General features: G+C 42.3%; 2 protein-coding genes and 1 long non-coding RNA gene across 5 annotated transcripts in view; 1 reads left to right on the top strand and 2 right to left on the bottom strand.

The window, feature by feature from the left end:
* The window catches only part of LOC309333481 (ligand of Numb protein X 2-like), a 45,469-nt gene extending 34,394 nt beyond the window's left edge, over positions 1-11,075 (top strand). For all 3 annotated transcript variants that reach the window (XM_081847038.1, XM_081847039.1, XM_081847040.1), the window contains exons 6-10: positions 340-516; positions 1,887-2,061; positions 2,802-3,030; positions 6,255-6,413; positions 7,291-11,075. In XM_081847038.1, coding sequence (XP_081703164.1) covers positions 340-516; positions 1,887-2,061; positions 2,802-3,030; positions 6,255-6,413; positions 7,291-7,426 — 876 coding nt within the window. In that variant the 3' untranslated portion in view covers positions 7,427-11,075. The remainder of the gene's footprint in view (positions 1-339; positions 517-1,886; positions 2,062-2,801; positions 3,031-6,254; positions 6,414-7,290) is intronic.
* On the bottom strand, positions 6,430-7,284 carry LOC309333664. The gene is made up of 2 exons (XR_014152654.1): positions 7,028-7,284; positions 6,430-6,698 (listed from the first exon to the last, which is right to left on the bottom strand). It is a non-coding gene; the product is annotated as an uncharacterized lncRNA (long non-coding RNA).
* A 168-nt stretch (positions 11,076-11,243) lies between the features above and the next one.
* The window catches only part of LOC309333502 (uncharacterized protein), a 37,815-nt gene continuing 30,892 nt past the window's right edge, over positions 11,244-18,166 (bottom strand). Inside the window, exons 13-16 of the mRNA XM_081847128.1 lie at positions 17,393-17,448; positions 14,948-15,092; positions 13,223-13,375; positions 11,244-11,474 (exon numbers count right to left, since the gene is read on the bottom strand). Of these exons, the coding sequence (XP_081703254.1) occupies positions 11,261-11,474; positions 13,223-13,375; positions 14,948-15,092; positions 17,393-17,448 (568 nt within the window). The 3' untranslated portion in view covers positions 11,244-11,260. The remainder of the gene's footprint in view (positions 11,475-13,222; positions 13,376-14,947; positions 15,093-17,392; positions 17,449-18,166) is intronic.

The raw sequence follows: 18,166 nt of genomic DNA, 5'->3' as shown, positions 1-18,166 counted from the left end.
AGGGGGTGTTAAAAAGTGTGACACTTAGAGTAACAATTTCATGATAAGTATCTGCAACTAGTTTTCTAGAGAAAAAGCACTGAGCATACCATTGGAGATCCTGCCATCTTCCATTCTGTGTACATGACCAAGCCAGTGTAGATCTGGGAATGTGGGCTTAGAAAAGCACTTATTTGTTTGATACTGTGTCTCAATATATATAACTTAATATAATATGTACATTATAATATACAAATCACCTATTATAAATTTTCTAGTGACACACTGGAGAGATCCTGCAAATTTGCATACTTGAACATTATCATTTTAAGCTTCCTTCCTTTTTGGCTTTCTTGACAGACTTGTGAAGCGAGAGTAAACTTTGTTGTTCTCCATCAGTCTGGTGTGCAACTCCCAGAAACTGTTGAAGATGGCAGCGCATCAAACACCAGCAGCAGTAGCAGTGGAGGAAGCCCAGTGCATCGTCGCAGAAGACCTGAACAGAATCATTATCGATGGAAGTCCAATTACCAGAAGGTATTGGTGATTTTAAGTTCTGGTTTTGGGTAGGGATTGGCTTGATTCCTTTCCTCCTTGAGTACTGGGTATTATGCACCCCCCGTTGAGCCCGTGAGCTCCCGTTGCTCGGTCCCTGCTCCTGCCAACCTAGCAGTTCAAAAGCACATCAAAGTGCAAGTAGATAAATAGGTACCGCTCCAGTGGGAAGGTAAACGGCGTTTCCGTGCGCTGCTCTGGTTCTCCAGAAGCGACTTAGTCATGCTGGCCACATGATCCGGAAGCTGTACGCTGGCTCCATTGGCCAATAAAGCGAGATGAACGCCGCAACCCCAGAGTCAGCCACGACTGGATCTAATGGTCAGGGGTCCCTTTACCTTTATTTTGAGAAAGGTGAACTGAAAATGTTAATTGGAACTTGGTAGTAATTGGGTTTGTTCACACAGCAGTAGTTTAGTGCTGTGTGCGCAAGCAGGAACAAAACCATGAAAAGCCTTGAGTTCATACTAGCATTTAGTTTCATTTTCACAGAATCCCAATTAACGAACCAAAGCTTTTGGTTTAAAAACAAGCTGGTCAGCTTCTTAACAAGCCAACTTCAAAACATGGCTAAATGCCAGCCAAGTGCTTTCCACTGCGTGGGAGAGTAAGTGGGAGGGCTTCACTGTTAGGCAGAAAGGCACTAATTGGTTTTGTAATTTGAAATTATTAGTAGGAATCTACAGACTTCCCTGTAGAATGTGAGCCAAAAGCAGTTGCAGTTTAATCACTATGTGATTGATATAGTTGTCATATTCTATTGCTTTTCATATATATATCAATTTCCCAAATTTTGATTATGATTATTGTTCATTCATGTTGGATCCACACTGCCTGACTGCTAAAACTCTTATAACTTGAAGCACATATCCATTAAATAACACCACAAAAATTATGTGTATGCTGCGGAAATACTATAGCCAGTTACTACTCCATGCTGTGCACACAACAAGGGCAAATATGATCTAGTCATTCAGTGTATTAAAATATTGAGTAACCATATGTAGTATCATCTGGGTCACATGGGGTCCTTTTGCAATTCAAACAAGCCTGGTTTCTGTGAAAGAGGTGCTAAAGTTGGAAACAAAGTGTGCATCCCCAATGGTTTCTTCCCATCCATTTCCCATTCTCTTTAGCCATTTCTAAATATATGATCACCACACAGCCCTTAATCCCTTAAGGGCGGCTGGCGGGAAGAGAGATAGAGCAGAAATAGCTAAAAGTGATGATTCCTTATCCTAAAATATCAGGGTTTTAAAACACTAGCTTCATGGAGTTATTTCCCCCCACATCCTGTTTTTTGCTATCTTATTATATACATGCTGTTATTTCTCTCCGTTCTCCTCTTTCAGGCACTCCCTCAAGGTTACCTCAGCCAGGAGAAGTTAGTTAACATAAAGAAGGAGCCAAAAGAATCTCTGGGAATAACTATTGGAGGTGGAAGAGACAGTAAAAATAAACTCCCTATTTATGTAACTAGCGTACAGCCTGTTGGATGCCTCTTCAGAGATGGTAGAATTAAGAGAGGTAAGATGCTTTGGAGTGCCTGCTTTTTAAATTTGGTACATGGGCTAGCATTAAGAGAACAAAGTGCCATGTCATTTTGTACTAAGGAAATTGCAAAGGTTTAAATAGCTATACAGTGGAACTTCGTGTTACAGACGGGATCTGTTCCAGAGGCCTGCCCGTAACATGGAACTGACACAAACCAAAGTGCCGCATCTGCACACACGCATGGTGCGATTTAGTGCTTCTGCGCATGCACGAGTGGCAAAACCTGAAAGTAACCCATTCCGGTACTTCCGGGTTGCCGCGGGACGCAACATAAAAGCACGTAACCTGAAGCGGACACAACATGAGGTATGACTGTACAAAGAAATGGTGTTTTTATATATATTCATATATATCCCCGCGGGGTGAGCTCCTGTTGCTCTGTCCCAGCTTCTGCCAATCTAGCAGTTCAAAAGCACACCAGTGCAAGTAGATAAATTGGTGCCACTGCGGTGGGAAGGTAAACAGCATTTCCGTGCGCTCTGGTTTCTGTCAGTGTTCTGTAGTGCCAGAAGCAGTTTAGTCATGCTGGCCACATGACCCGGAAAGCTGTCTGTGGACAAATGCCATCTCCCTTGGCCTGAAAGCGAGATGAGCACCACAACCCCATAGTCGCCTTTAACTGGACTTAACCATCCAGGGGTCCTTTACCTTTTTACCTATAAATATAATGTTATATATTATAACTCGTCCTTTTTTTTTTTTTTACAAAACAGGAGATGTACTGTTGAGTATAAACAATGTTGATCTGACTCATCTTAACTACAGTGAAGCAGTCTCTGCGCTGAAATCAAATGCAGCACTGCACACAGTGACATTGAAAGCCTTGGAAATTGTGGTAACGGAAAAGACATCTGAATTTACTGAGGCACCAGATACCAGAGAAAGTGGGTTTAGCTGGGCTAGCTGGGCTCCTCTCTGGATCATGTGGCTTGGATTGCCTAGGTAAGTCTTTCTGCTTGATGTTACTCTGGGAAATTTTCCCAATAATGGTATGTTAGTTACATTTTAGTTGATCTATTTTGGTTAAAATATTGTAAACGAAAGTATGACTTGCTTTGATCAATTAGTCTTGTCTATGAAACTAAAGCACATAAGAAAACCAAAGCTTTCAGTACTCCCAGTCGTGCCTTTGGAAAGTGATGCTTGAAAGTATTTTCAAAAGAAAAGAATTCTAAAATGTACTGAGAAATCAGTGACTAAGAGATTGAACCAAAATTAGCTTAACTATGGTTTGGTCTGATGTCTGAATTAACAAACCATGATTAGGGCCATTGCCCTGCTTTTTCCCAGAAACTGCAGGCGAGAGTAAAGTTATAAAATTTAGAGCACAGAATGCAAAAGAAGAGAAACAAGTCAGTCCATCCCCCAGTTAAGGAATTCAACTGATGTAAAGCAAATCACCTCCCTTTGCTCATTTAAATGGGCCTTAAATATCCATTTTCTTACCATGGCTTTGGGAGGCTAATTTGTGTTGCCAAATGCTGGCTTTTTTAATGTGCTAGATGGGCTTTTTGTTGGTACACTGACTTGCATATTTGTGAGATGGAATTGGATATTACTTTTAACTGGTTTAAAAATTGAAGTTTAGGGATTTATATTTGTATGTAGCTGCAAACCTGTTTGAGTGGCATCTTTGCTAAAAAAAATGGTCTAAAAGCCTTTTAAATATGTCTTTTTAAAAAGTTATTAAAATAAACCATATTTTCCTACCTCTCAGATGTTTTGAAACCATGGTTTGAGTTCTAACCTGTGATTACCAATTATTAGAAATCATAGCTTGATTGAACTGATCCACTCTGTCTTAGAAGGCAGAATCAACATCAAGTTGATGTGGCCTTTGTGGATTCAGGCTATAAAATATACTCCAGGAAGATGCTGCCAGATGTGAAGACAAAAGTGAGTTTGCCATCAAAGACTCCTGCATCTCTCCTTTGTCCATAATATGTGATACCACTCCATTGTAATAATAATAATAATAATTTTTATTTATACCCCGCCCTCCCCAGCCAAGGCCAAGCTCAGAGCGGCTTACAAGCAATAATAAAAGCAAGTTGAATGAATACAACTTAAAAACAAAATTAAAATACAACATTAAAATATTGAAATATTAAAATGTAGCCTCATCACAGGAGGAGAAGGAAAGGAAAAAAGAAAGAGAGGGAGGGAATCAAATTGGCTCCAAGCCAAAGGCCAGGCCCCGCAGGGCCCTGGTCTCATGAGGCAGAGCGTTCCACCAGGCTGGAGCCAGAGTTGAAAAGGCCCTGGCTCTGGTTGAAGCCAATCTAACTTCCTTAGGGCCCGGGACCACTAGGGTATTGCTATTTATGGACCATGAGGCTCTCCATGGGGCATACCGGGAGAGGCGGTCCCGTAGGTACAAGGGTCCTAGGCCGTGAAGGGCTTTAAAGGTCAAAAGCAGCACCTTAAATCTGACCCTGTACTGTACCGGGAGCCAGTGCAGTTTGAAAAGCACTGGGTGAATATGCTGCCATGGCAGAGACCCCGTGAGGAGCCTCGCTGCAGCATTCTGCACCCGCTGGAGTTTCTGGGACAGCTTCAAGGGCAGCCCTGTGTAGAGCGAATTACAGTAGTCAAGCCTGGAGGTGACCGTCGCATGGATCACTGTGGCCAGGTCGGGGCTTCAAAAATACACAGCATAGTTGCAGCAGAAGAGCTAGTGGAGGCATGATTGACAGAAGGGGAATGGAGTGGAGTGTTGGGTGGCATTAGAACGAGTGACTGTAGAGAGTGTTGATTTGGAAACAATAGCCAGCCTCTCTTTGACTGTTGATTTGAGGACTGTTTATACCTTTTCTATTTTAGAAGGCATACACAACAAGCAAGTTGTTCATATAGTGTGGGGGCAAGGCTTTCAACCCATTTTGAAGAAATCACCAATAATTTTTTTTGGTAGTTCCAAAATGTTTAGAAAAAATGCCCTCTCCTTTTGGATTGGCCCCAACTTTTTTACAATATTTTAAAAAATCTTATATGGAGAAAAGAATGGACAAGTTCTTTTCCAACCAAGGTCACAATTAAGCATTTTACAGGCATAGCACTGCATAACATAGTTTTCAAAGCTGGAGCAGGCTTCCTGGATGTGTGTTCCTTTCTCACCTTCTTTCTAGCCATTAACCATAGCTTCATGTAACATGGGCACTGACACAAACTATAGTGCTCTTATAAACCAGTGACTGTAGCTGTTGTTTGAGATGTGTTTGCAAACCATTACACTCAGGCATCACTTTCCAAACACAATGTGTTGCCAGTCAATTGTTTGTTATGTGAGCATTCGCATAGCAAGCTATTTCCATTATACCCTATGAGAACATTTCTAATCCATGATTTGTCTGTTCTGCCTCCCTCCCTCCCTGGTTTCTGCATGAAATGGCTGCTGCCAACCAGCACAATTAAGGAAGTGGACAAACTCCAACTTTTTGGATATCTGAATCAGCTGTTTGTGTAGTGAGGTTTGGGTATAATTCTTTGTGTTCAGATAACTGAGATTTCAGATGAGCATTCTGATAGTGGGATCTGCATGTATTATGACGGAACTAAGGTATGGGGAAATTGCTTCAAAAGAGGGGAGGAGGGAGCATTTGTTTAGAAAGCGCAGTTTGTAGGTCAGTGTTACATCTTCACTTGTCACAGTATATTGTGATGGTGAAAGGGATCCAAAATTTATTCTCAAATGCTGGGAATTTTGTGACTTTGGAGGGCATTTAATAATTCTGAAAATCCACTCCAGCCCATATTGTTACACATATACTATATATATATTTAAAGTTTAGTACAAAACTCCATTTCAAAGAAAGGTCCTGATTTGGGTGTTTGATCAAGGTGGCCTTTTCCAACATCGTATTTGCTTTTGATCAAAGAACCTGCATGCTGAATGCAGTCTTTGTTTCTGGTGCATGATCCACCAGAAACCAGATATTGATTCTCAAGCAGCAGTGCTGCTACTGACAATGATCTCATAATTGTATTGATTTCAAGGAATGCTCAAATGTAGCACAGACTTGGCATTTCCTGCTTAGCTTCCTCTAACACTAGACGGGGTTAAGCCAGGAATGCCATAAAGGTGAAAGTTAATACAGTCTCCACATAAAAAACAAAATGGGAATTCTATATGGAAGCCAAAGAGTGCTCTCTGTTTTCTATTTCAGTCACCTCCATTGCTGTCAAGACATTATCCTGCGTAAAAGCAACTCTGAGAGCTGGGGATTCAGCATAGTTGGTGGGTTTGAAGAAAACAAAGGGAACCATCCATTCTTCATTAAAACCATTGTGCCTGGAACACCTGCTTTCTGGGACAGAAGACTGAAGTATGTACATACACTATTGTTTCTATTACTTTTGCATTCTTTATGAAATATCTGGTGTTGCAAGGTAATGACTCATTTTGATAAAACTACTGCCCCGGTTACTCAGAGTGAGATGGGTTTTTCATAAGAGTGACTGGTGAGGGCATTTTATCCCATAACACCTGTTGCAGAAACAGAGAAATTGCCAATTTTTAGCAGAAGTATACAAAGCCAGAGAAATAAATCTCTCTGAGGTTTGGTAACTCTGTTGTGCTCCTGTACTGCGTTGAATTATCTAATTTCTCCCTAATTACAGTGGTACCTCGCAAGACGAATGCCTCATAAGACGAAAAACTCGCAAGGCGAAAGAGTTTTTCGTTTTTTGAGTTGCTTCGCAAGACGGATTTCCCTATGGGCTTGCTTCGCAAGATGGAAACGTCTTGCAAGTTTGTTTCCTTTGTCTTGAAACCGTGCATTCGGGGGGTGCAGTTGTGACTTGACAACTCATAGCACACGGTGTGGTAGCCTTTTTTGAGATTTTTGAAGACTTTAGTGATTTTTGAAGCTTTTCCAAAATCCGTGCTTCGCAAGACGAAAAAACTTGCAGAACGAATTAATTTCGTCTTGCGAGGTACCACTGTACTGTAATGAAGGCTGCTTAGAGGTATGGACAGATTTCTGAATTATGCACTGGGACAGCTACCTCACAATGGGCAAGTTCTTTGGGCTCATGAGCATTTCTAATTATTTAAAAAGGTCAACTAGCAAGTCTGTCATTTTTTGCTAAGCAATGTACTTGATGTTTTAACACAATCAGTGTAGACCAATTGCTGCTGTACCAATAGGGACATATATCAAGAGCATTACTAACAGTACTTTTGCCTTTTTCTTTGACTAGATGTGGAGATGAAATTGTGGCTGTAAATGGAGTGTCTGCCATGGGAATGAGCAATGCTGAATTGATTCCCATGCTGAAGGAACAACGGAATAAAGTAACTCTTACTGTGGTGTCCTGGCCAGGAAGCCTTGTTTAAGACATAAACTCAGTATAATTTTGGGACTACTTTGGTACCAGATTTCAAGGCTTTGAGTGATGAACCAACCAAAGAAACAGTGAACTGATTTAAGATGGCTTTTCTCAAGACTGTGACCTGGAATCCTATTCCTATGCCAAAGGCAAACTGCTTATTTTATTTTATTTTTTATTTTATTTTTTTACCCAGCTTCCTGACAGACAGAAGCCATGCTTCAGTGATCAGTTAATGTTTTTGTTATGTAACTATTGGACGTTGAACATATGAAATCTAAACTACAGCCTGTTTCTCCTCAACTCACATTTTAATCCCCCGATAAACTGCTTTGGAGTTTGTTTTTACAATCAAGGGGTATATAAATTTTATGAAATAAAAATAATATATATATATGAGTACAAGAGAAACCTGTAAAAAAGGTTTTCATGATTACTTATGGCTCCTGGTAAATTCAGTAAACATTGGCTAATGTCGTAGGTGGCACTGCAGGTTAAACCACAGAGCCTAAGACTTGCTGATCAGAAGGTCGGCGGGTTGGAATCCCCGCAATGGGGTGAGCTCCCATTGCTCCGTCCCTGCTGCTGCCAACCTAGCAGTTCGAAAGCACGTCAAAGTGCAAGTAGATAAATAGGTAGGGAAGGTAAACGGTGCTTCCGTGCACTGCTCTGGTTCGTCAGAAGTGGCTTAGTCATGCTAGCCACATGACCCGGAAGCTGTACGCCGGCTCCCTTGGCCAATAAAGCGAGATAAGCGCCACAACCCCAGAGTCGGTCACGACTGGACCTAGTGGTCAGGGGTCCCTTTACCTTTTAACTTTAGTAGCTTTAAAGATGTTGATAAATAAATCCTGCAAGTCATTATTAAGGTCTGCCTTACCAAAACTATCATCTCCTTTTCATGCTTGGTAGAAAGGATATGTGAATGCCAACTTTTGGGTAAGACTCACAAGATGTTCTTCCTCCTTTTTTCTGCTCTTCTGTGCCTTGTTGAACTTGAGACCATTTGCAATGTAAAGCTTGTCTCTGAGCATTTGTGTTTTTTGTGTGAAGACATGATGCACTAGTGTGATGCCTACTGCACCAGCCTTCTTCTGCTTGAAGACAGGATCTTTATTGCTGATGAAAATGAACTGAAGGACCAATGGAATAATGTTCCTGTTGATGCATTAGCAAGTAGAGATCTCTCCACATTTATTTGTGTTACCGCTGCTTGTTGCAATTCAGGCGCTGGGTGGCAAGTTGCATCTCATTCCCACTGTCTCTCTGAAAGAGTTGGGGATTGGCATCTAAAGCCAGTGATGGGAAAATTCTGCAACTTGAAGAAAGTTGAATGGATGGCCCCTGTACCAAGAACAGAGACTGTGTGCAAAGACTGAATGTAAGAGAAATCTGACAGGACTTTCAGTGAACAGATCATAGAACCAAAATAAATGTAATGGCCGCAGACCCATGTGCAGAATTAGGTCTGCTGCAGAACTGTAAAATACTGTATGTGAAAATTTAAACCCCAACACCCCTTCTCACAACATACTTCTTCAAAAAATTATGGCCATGCTTATACTTCCGGTCACATAACTAGCAGGGCAAAAATGGCTTAAAAATAATAATAATATGGAGGGAAATGTATGGTTGCTGGAAAGCATGCATATCCATCCAGAAATGCTGTGTTTTAAATTGTCTCCTCTGCATCCCCTACTCCCAACTTTGTAAGGGATCTTGCCACTGTACTATCTAGTTGTGTCCTTGTGGAAGGGGAGACAAATAGCTGTTATGGCAATTTTGTGTAGCTTGGGGTGGAAACCCCATCAAAGCCTATCCATTCTGCTATTGTCCTTTTCCCACCCCACAATGTGATTTTTTAAATGGCATTACTTCTCTCAGTATTGGGGCTCTCCTGCTTCAATGTTTTAGTGTTTAAGATCCAAGTAGGAAGGGACATTGGAAGCAGCATTCTACCAAGTCAGAACATTGGTCCATCTGGCTTATTATTGTCTACACTGACTGGCAGCAGTTCTCCAGGATTTCAGGGAGGAGTCGCTCCCAAACATGAAGTGCTGGGGACTGAACTTGGAGACTTCTGCCTGCAAGGCAGATGCTCTAGCACTAAGCCGTGGCCCTTCCCTGCAATTAGGTATAACATTCCTTTTTTTGCCAGAGGCTGCTGTTAATAGTTGGATAGCATGTAGAAATTGCTGGGCCAGACAGTTGATACAGATGTGTGGCATCTGCAGGTAAAATTCAGCTACGCAGTTACCAAGTACACCTTGCGGGGTGGGTGGGTGGGAATGGAACCCCTAATGTTGACAGGACTGTTGATTTCAAACTTAGTAAAGATATACTCTTCTTCCCTGGGCAACCACAGTTCTAAGCTGGTCTCCAAGTGTAGGCTCATTTCCATGATTCTACTAGCTTGATTGTAGACTACAGACAGTAAGTTTGAAGAAACTTCCATAAGGATGGCAGTGTGGGGTGCTCCTTTGTTGTTCTAAGATTGTGGTTTGCTTAATGTGAGTCTCTGCCCCTGTGAAAACTGCTTGCTTTACCTGTATTCTATAGGGCAAGTGTAATGCTTAAAATAACTTTTGGTCCAGCATTTCTGTATACAGTGGTACCTTGGGTTAAGAACTTACTTCATTCCGGAGGTCCGTTTTTAACCTGAAACTGTTCTTAACCTGAGGTACCACTTTAGCTAATGGGGCCTCCCACTGCCGCCGTGTGATTTCTGTTCTCATCCTGAAGCAAAGTTCTTAACCCGAGGTACTATTTCTGGGTTAGCGGAGTCTGTAACCTGAAGCATCTGTAACCCGAGGTACCACTGCACTAGTATATGTAACTTGTATAAAATGCAGGTTGAAATCAGACTAACAGCTATGTGTGAAATACAAGTTCAGTGGTCAACTTTCAGGAGGAGCAGTCCATCAAATCTACATGTTTAAAGAATCCAAAAGGACCCGAGGAATGATTCAAATTGCCATCTCTGATTTAAATGTCTTCACTGCCTCATTTGGGTGTTGCAAGCTGTTGTTATTGCCATGTGTGAGAGGACATTGATCTAACAGGGCATGCAATTTTCATGTGGGTGAGGTGTTCCTGCAAGTCACAGCATCAATACTGAGTGTTAATGCCTTCATGTAAATGTGGTATTAAAAGGAATTGCCATTTACATCTCCTTGCAAGGGGTGATTACAGAATCCACAAGACCCAAGGCGGAAGCCAGGAGTAATATTTGCCTCTTGCAATGACTGTAGAGAGGAAATTGTATGCTTTTTCCAAATGAAGGGTATGTGCTGCTTCAGCAGCACTATTTCACTATGTTGTCTTATTTCAAGGTGCCTTTAACAATCACCAGTAAATCTACATTGTTTTGCACCAAAGAGATTATAGTACATTGTTAACAACTGTTATTATTTTGATGCATTTATAAATTATTCTGAAGTTATTGAAGCTGTTTTGATGATGTGTTATTCTGATCATATTGGCTTTCCTAGCATGCAGCATCCCTACAACTAGCTTCTAGCTTTTAGAAGTCAGACTCTAAGCTAGCTGTCAGGTAGGTTATTGTGATAATTTTGTCATAATACTTTCCTTTTTTGGACAAAGCTTCATGTGGCTGTTACTGTTCTAAAAAATAAAAGAAGTCAATGATTTGCCAAGTATTGTCCTATATTCTAAATGCATTAGTTTGCACGGAAGCTATCTCCCATAAGAAGCCATGGGATCTCACATGTTGGTAAATAACTGCCTTTTTTTGCTGCCAGTTTTCTCTCTCCAAAAATCTGTGAATGTGGTCTTCTTTCACAAAGGGGAAGCTTGTGCGCATGTTTGGTTGCTAATCATTTCAGCCGTTTAATGTCTCAGGGGAAGAAAGTCGCCACAGACAATCTGGCTGTAAAAGTGTCACTATTCTTTTTGGACCACAGATTTGCTCCTTCATGAATCCTGTCCATTTCTCTCCAGTACACCTTCCTCGTGGCTTCTCTTTCTTCTTGTGCTTGTGATGCTTGTGCTTGTGATGCTTGTGGTTTTCACATTCTTTGCTCTCATGCTGCTTACTAGGATTGGACAAAAATACAAGAAGAATTAATGCTTTGCTCCTTATCATAGAAATACAACAGAATCCTTGGTGGCTTTTAAGCAAAACTCTAAACTTATCTGTCAGATTTTCTAATATTGTACTGCCAACATCTCAATGCAAGAGAGAATATTATAGTGAAAAAGTAGTTTAAAAATGGAGAGGCAGGTGATTGGATGCAAAGCAATGTTATGCATCAGCTCTGGACTACAGCCATCCTTTTACAGAAAAACTGGTCTTAGAGCTCTAACATCAAGAGGCCTTTTCCACATGCTGGGGAAATGTTCCAGTAGGAACCTGAAACACATGGTATTTCAGGAGGATCAATCAATAAGAGACTAACATAACACTGATCAGTGAATTTCTACCCCAAGGGGGAAACTGATGGGAATGCAACACACACATACCCAAGTCAATTTTATCACAGCTGTGGGGCTCTCACAACCATTGCTGCACCTGAATGATGCAGTAGCTGTCAGGTATGCTCCACATCTTTGTATTCCCAAGGCTAGGCTACAGTTAACAACCTCTATGGGGCTGTCTTCTAGTGCCTGGAAACTTCAGCTAGTGCAGGAAGGAGACTGAAAAAATATATATTAGTATGAATCAGACTGGACCACAGTTTAACCCTACATAATTTAATGCTATTTGGCCTGATCCCAGCTAGAGGCTCCAAACTACCAATGGGAAGCCTCTTGCCACCATGATTTGTGTTTGCCTGCTTCCTCTTTGTCTCTGTGCCTTTGCTCCCGATGATGGTCTTCTTGCTCTCTACTGTGAAAGCCCCACACAAAATCATAACTACATTCTTGGCTATAGTAACCATCCCTTTCATCTTCACTGAAAGGAAAGAATGAGGAATAGTCACTTGGAGAAGAGACTTATTCTAACAAGAAAAAGGTTTCAAACACTCTTCTCTCTTCAGTTTCATAAATAGGTCACAATATTTACCTACTGGAACCTCATCATAAACTCAGTTGTTTCAAGAAATGTAAACAGTTGGAAAGTTGATCACAAACCATGTGAAAACACCAGAACCAACAATTTTAAAATTTCTTCCATTGTTTTAGCAGGTATGGGCATTTCAATGATAGGAAGGGTATACAAAAAGAGCTCCTGCCCCAACCCTCCCCCAAAGATGGATGACCAATGGCTGAACCAAGTCAGAACAAACCTAAGTCAGGAAAGGTGAAGCCAAGGAGGGCTTCCAGAAACGTCCATGCAAGCCTGGCAGGCAAAGCCTATTCCTTTACAGAAGCATAGTCAATAAATCTTGCCCTAGTATAAAATTTGTCTGTAAACATCCAGTTAAAACCAAATTGATATTATAGTTGTCCATTCTAACATGAAATTCCTAGATAGTGACCTCTAATGTTTTACTATCATAAGTTTAGCCACTGCCAAGAGAAATAGGCTTAAGTCTTAGGGTATTAAAACCTCAGTGTCCATTTCTGAAATATACAGCAGGACCAATCTAGGGTTGGGAGTCAATAATTGATTCTATAACCAACCAATATCTTTAATTATTTTGGTCTATAAGGACCTTTGGGCAGGTCTACCACATGTGGTAGAGAGATCCAGCCATCCCTCCTACACCTATTACAGCCTTTGTCCATTCTAAATTATAGATAAAGGCCAGATTGGAACACAGTTTACCCCTACATAATTTAATGTTCCTTGGCCTGATCCCAGCTAGAAGCTCCAACCTACCATTGGGAAAAGCCTTACCACCATGATTTGTATTTGCCTGCTTCCTCTTTGTCTCTGTGCCTTTGCTCCCAATGATGATATTCTCGCTCCCAACTATTATCTCTACTGTGATAGTCCTGCTCAAAATTGTAGCTGCCTTCTCTGCTATAGTAATGATCCCTTTCATCATCACTGAAAGGAAATAATAGTGAGTTAGAGAAGAGGCTTTGTCTAACAAGAAGAAAATTTCAAACACTGTTCTCTTTTCAGAGTTTCATAAGTAGGTCACAAGATTTACCTATTGGAACCTCATCATACACAAACTTGCTTCAAGAAATGTAACAAGAAATGAAAACACATGGAAAGTTGATCACAAACCATGTGGAAACCCCAGAACCCACCTTTTTAAAAACTGCTTTACTGTTTTAACAGATATGGGCAATTCCAGTGATAGGGTTTACAAAAAGAGCTCCTGTCCCAACCTTCCCCCAAAATGGATGGACAATGACACAGGAAAAAAACCATGTGGTAAAATGGCTAAACCAAAACAAACCCAAGTCAGAAAAGTGAAGCCAATAAATTCTTCCAGAAATGTTCACATGAGCCTGGCAGGCAAAACCCACAGTCCTTCACAGGAGCATGGCCAATAAGTCTTGCCTGAGTAGTGTAGTTGTAGTTCTAATGTAGTTCCTGCCTAGGGTGAAACTGTCGCTGAGGGACCTGAGGTGGTTTCGCCTCATGGGGCCAGTGCAACCCCTCTAGCTGATCCAGAAGGATACCATGGTCAATGGTACCGAAAGCCACTGAGAGATCCAGCAGAACTAGGAAACAGCTTTTACCTTTGTCCCTACTGGAGATCATCAACCAGTGCGACCAAGGCAGTTTCAGTCCCATGATGAGGCCTGAATCCCAACTGGAAGGGATCCAAATGGTCCACATCCTCCAGGCGTGCCTGGAGTTTTTCGTTAACTCCCCGCTCAATCACCTTGCCCAAGAATGGAATATTTGAGACTGGGCAATATTTGACCATAGTCACTGGGTATACATATGCTTTTTTGAGAAGTGGTTTAATAACCACTTCTTTCAGCGAGTCTGGGAAGACTCCCTCACAGAGGGAAGCATTCACCATCCCACAGAGCTTTTATGAGCTAGGATAGGCAGGGATCAAGGAGACAGGTGGTCGGTTTCACTCATCCAAGCAGCCTGTCCACATCCTTGGAGGTAAAAGATTGGAACTGATCCTATGCACCTTGACTAGACAGGACTCTAGCACTCACCCGCTCCGGCCCTGCTCCCACGGTGGAGTCCACCTCTTTCCAAATCTGAGCGACTTTATCTGCAAAAAACTGCAAAATCATTGCAGGAGATTTTAAGGACCTTACCAGGCCCTGATGGCATTAGATTGTGAACCACCTGAAAGAATCTCCTGCTGCTGTTTTCTGCAGATGCCACTGAGGCGGTGAAAAGTTCCTCTTCGTGGTCGCTATTGCCACTTGGTAGCGTCGACGTTGAGCTCTTACCCGTGTCTGGTCAGATTCAGAATGAGTTTTCCACCACCAGTGCTTTAGCCGTCTCAGTGATTGTTTCATCACCCTCAGCTCTGGGGAAAACCACGGGGCTGTCCGGGCTCCATGCAATCAGAGAGGGTGTTTCGGAGTCAGACAGTCTTCTGGGTGTTGAGTTTTGTGCCCAGTTTCATGCTTCAGAAGTCTGCTGTACCTGTAGCTCCAGTTCCATTCCAACATAAGAAACACCAGCACTTACTTGTATTCACTGGTGGCAGATGTCCAGTCACAATCTCTTTCCCCTCTTGAGCCAGAATGTTCCCAGTGACTGGAAATATTGGAGGCTGTAGTCATCCATGGCTTGTGAGATGTAGAAATGGGAGGGTAGCTTATAAAACCCGAAGCTGTGGAAAAGGAAACAGTCTTTCACTACCCAGTTCAAACAACTGTATGATGGAGCTGGCATGTGCCTTGGTCCTCCACAACATCCATAATGGAACTTGCAACAAACTCTCCACATAGATATAGCCAAGAGAAAGTCCTTCCTTCCTTGTTTGCTTTCTGTCTATCTCTTGAAAGAGAACTAGACACAACTGTGTAAGCTGTCCAAGTCATATCTATTGCAGAAGTTAACTGGTGTTTCAGTGGAGTAGCTGACGAACAATGCTGATTTGGAAACTCTCAGGAACTGCTTCCCTAACCCTAAGGAAACTGGAAGATTCTAAGAATCCACCCTTGAAGCTTACTCAATAAGTGCTAAAAGCAATGGACTGTACAGAAGTGGTTCCAGAAAAAGGCACTCATCTGACACAACCGTTTTAAAAGATGTAGATTTTGTGTTTTGTATCCCAATGGTGGTAAAAGGCCTGCTTCATGTTCCAGAAGTCTTTGCCCCTTATGAAGTGGACACACAGAGCAGAAAATAAAAGCACGGCTGGGCTAATAGATTATATCTAAGGTACTGCAGCAGCCTTTGGCTATAAGCAATAAACTTGACTGACTGTCTGACTATATCTAAGGTATAGGGGACTGACAACGCAAAGCACTTTAAAATCTAGAACCAGTGTGGCCAATGGTTGGGAATGATGGGAATTGTAGCCCAAAAGATTGGGTGGACCCCACCTATTTGACTGAAATGAACACAGTCTCCTTTCTCATCAGCATTGACCAGCTTCCTACACGACTCTTACCTCCATGTTAGCTCAGAGCAAGTATCAGTATCTTCCACTTGTTAAAATCAAGGCTTGCATTTGAAACATAAAGTGAGTGATTCAAGTAGCATCAAAATGTGGCTAACATGAAACTGTCTTATGGGTACAGAGGGAAGAGTAACCACAGTGAAATCTGCAACCAAGTGTTTGAAACCCTGTTAGGCTTTGCATATAAGGCCACTGCCTAGAAATATATGGGGGTGTGGTGTGGTGTGGAAGAGCTCAGCAAATTATTCACATGTAGATATAGAGCAGTATTAATATGGAGTTCCTCAGCAGCAGATACAGAACTGGGCTTAAGCCATCCACTTCCTACAAAGTAAGGAGAGAAGCAAGCATTATGTCTTCATGGACGATGGCAGGTGCTTTGGCATGTTCCTGGCAAACATACCTGGAAGCAGTAACTGACTAATAAAATTAAGCATGGGCAACATGTTAAAAGGGTGATTACACTGACTGGTGCTGGTATTTTTCAAGTGAATTTGGGAACATGTTAAGGCCAGGAAGATCAGGCAGGGATATGCAGGAGAGAAATCTCAGGAATATTGTAACATTCATGACATCCACCCCACCCACTCCAGGCTTTAGCAGTTGGTGGGAGAATGAACAAGGCAAATGCTGCAATGCAGGGAGTCACACAGGAAGGGGCAGCTCAGACATGGCTAGCATAGAAGGCACATCATGGGGCATAGTGGCACTCCAGCTCTTCTACACCTGCCAGTTTGCAGAGGTTAGCATTTAGTGGCAGCTCATATCCAAGAGTAGACAACCTGTTGCCAGTCATAGAAGATGGACCTGCCTGGGCTCTGAGATCTTCAAGGGAGGCCATTCTCAGGCCTGCCACCCTCACAGGCATGCTTGTTTTATGTTTTATGTTTTATATTTTATATTTTAATTCTACTAATGTAAAATTGTTTTTTTAAAAAACAGATTTCTTTTTTATATATGTTTTTAGCTGCTTCTATTTTAGTTGTAAGCTGCCTTGAGTCCTGCCAGGGAAACATGTGGGATATAAATACTGTATTGGCACAAATACAAGCCGCACCTGAATATAAGCAGCACCTTTAAAATTGGAGGGGGGAAAGAAAAAAAAGGAAAAAATATTCGAATAAACCCACTCCATTCCTCGCTGCTCCTGGCTGCATATGGGGGGCGGAGCCGTGCTGTGTTGCTCTCTCCCTTTCTGGCCTTGGGGGAGAGGACGGGGGACTACATGTGAGGTGGGCACTGCTTTGCCGCACTTCTAGGGCTGTTTGCCATGCACTCCTGGCTGCATACTGTAAAGTCATGAATATAAGCCTCACTTTAACTTTTCATGTCGGAATTGGGGGGGAAAGTGAGGCTTATATTCAGGCCAATACAGTAAATATAACAATAATTAAATAGAATGGTCTAAGGCTGCCCAACAAGAAGCGAGCGGGGAAATCCACATAACCCATAATGGGTAGCACAGGACGCTAACTGATTTCAGGCAGCATGTCTAAGGGGCTCACCTGTGGAGTTGTAGCCAAATGGAAGTGGTTGGCTGTTGTTGTAGCTGGCAGACTGGCTTTGAGAGAGGGAGGGGGAGGGAGCACAACAACAACTGGTTAGTATTATCTAGTCCCCCTGTCACCCATTCAGAAGGAGAAAAATTAAAATCAACTCTTCTAAAACAGAGCATCATTGTCCCAACTCCCTTAAAGAGCTTCTCTCTTATTGACTGTGGTATAGTGGTTAAGAGCAGTAGTCTCGTAATCTGGGGAACCGGGTTCGCGTCTCCGCTCCTCCACATGCAGCTGCTGGGTGACCTTGGGCCAGTCACACTTCTTTGAAGTATCTCAGCCCCACTCACCTCACAGAGTGTTTGTTGTGGGGGAGGAAGGGAAAGGAGAATGTTAGCCACTTTGAGACTCCTGAAGGGGAGTGAAAGGCGGGATATCAAATCCAAACTCCTCCTCCTCTTCTTCTTCTTCTTCTTCTTCTTCTTCTTCTTCTTCTTCTTCTTCTGTAAGCCACCTCTTCATCAAAGGTGCTGATTCTTTCCTAGTCCTACCATGCCATCTCTCCTAGCTACTACCGCTTTCTTGTCTATCCACTAGGAGCACAACCTAGGAGTGCTGAGTATGCAGAGAGCTAGACACAAGAATACTGAAGAGCCCTGTTGGATGAGACCACCTAGCCCTCATCCGGCTTTCCACTTTGAACACCAAGATGCCTCTGGGAACAAGCCAGGCATGCTATCACCCTCTCCTGCAGGTCCCTCCTCCCCAAGTGACATAAATATG

Source organism: Podarcis erhardii (genome assembly GCF_964252035.2).
Source record: "Podarcis erhardii genome assembly, chromosome: Z".
In the NCBI taxonomy this organism is placed as follows: Eukaryota; Metazoa; Chordata; class Lepidosauria; order Squamata; family Lacertidae; genus Podarcis; species Podarcis erhardii.
The sequence above is the reverse complement of the archived record's forward strand: the minus strand, read 5'-3'. Positions and strand labels throughout refer to the sequence as shown.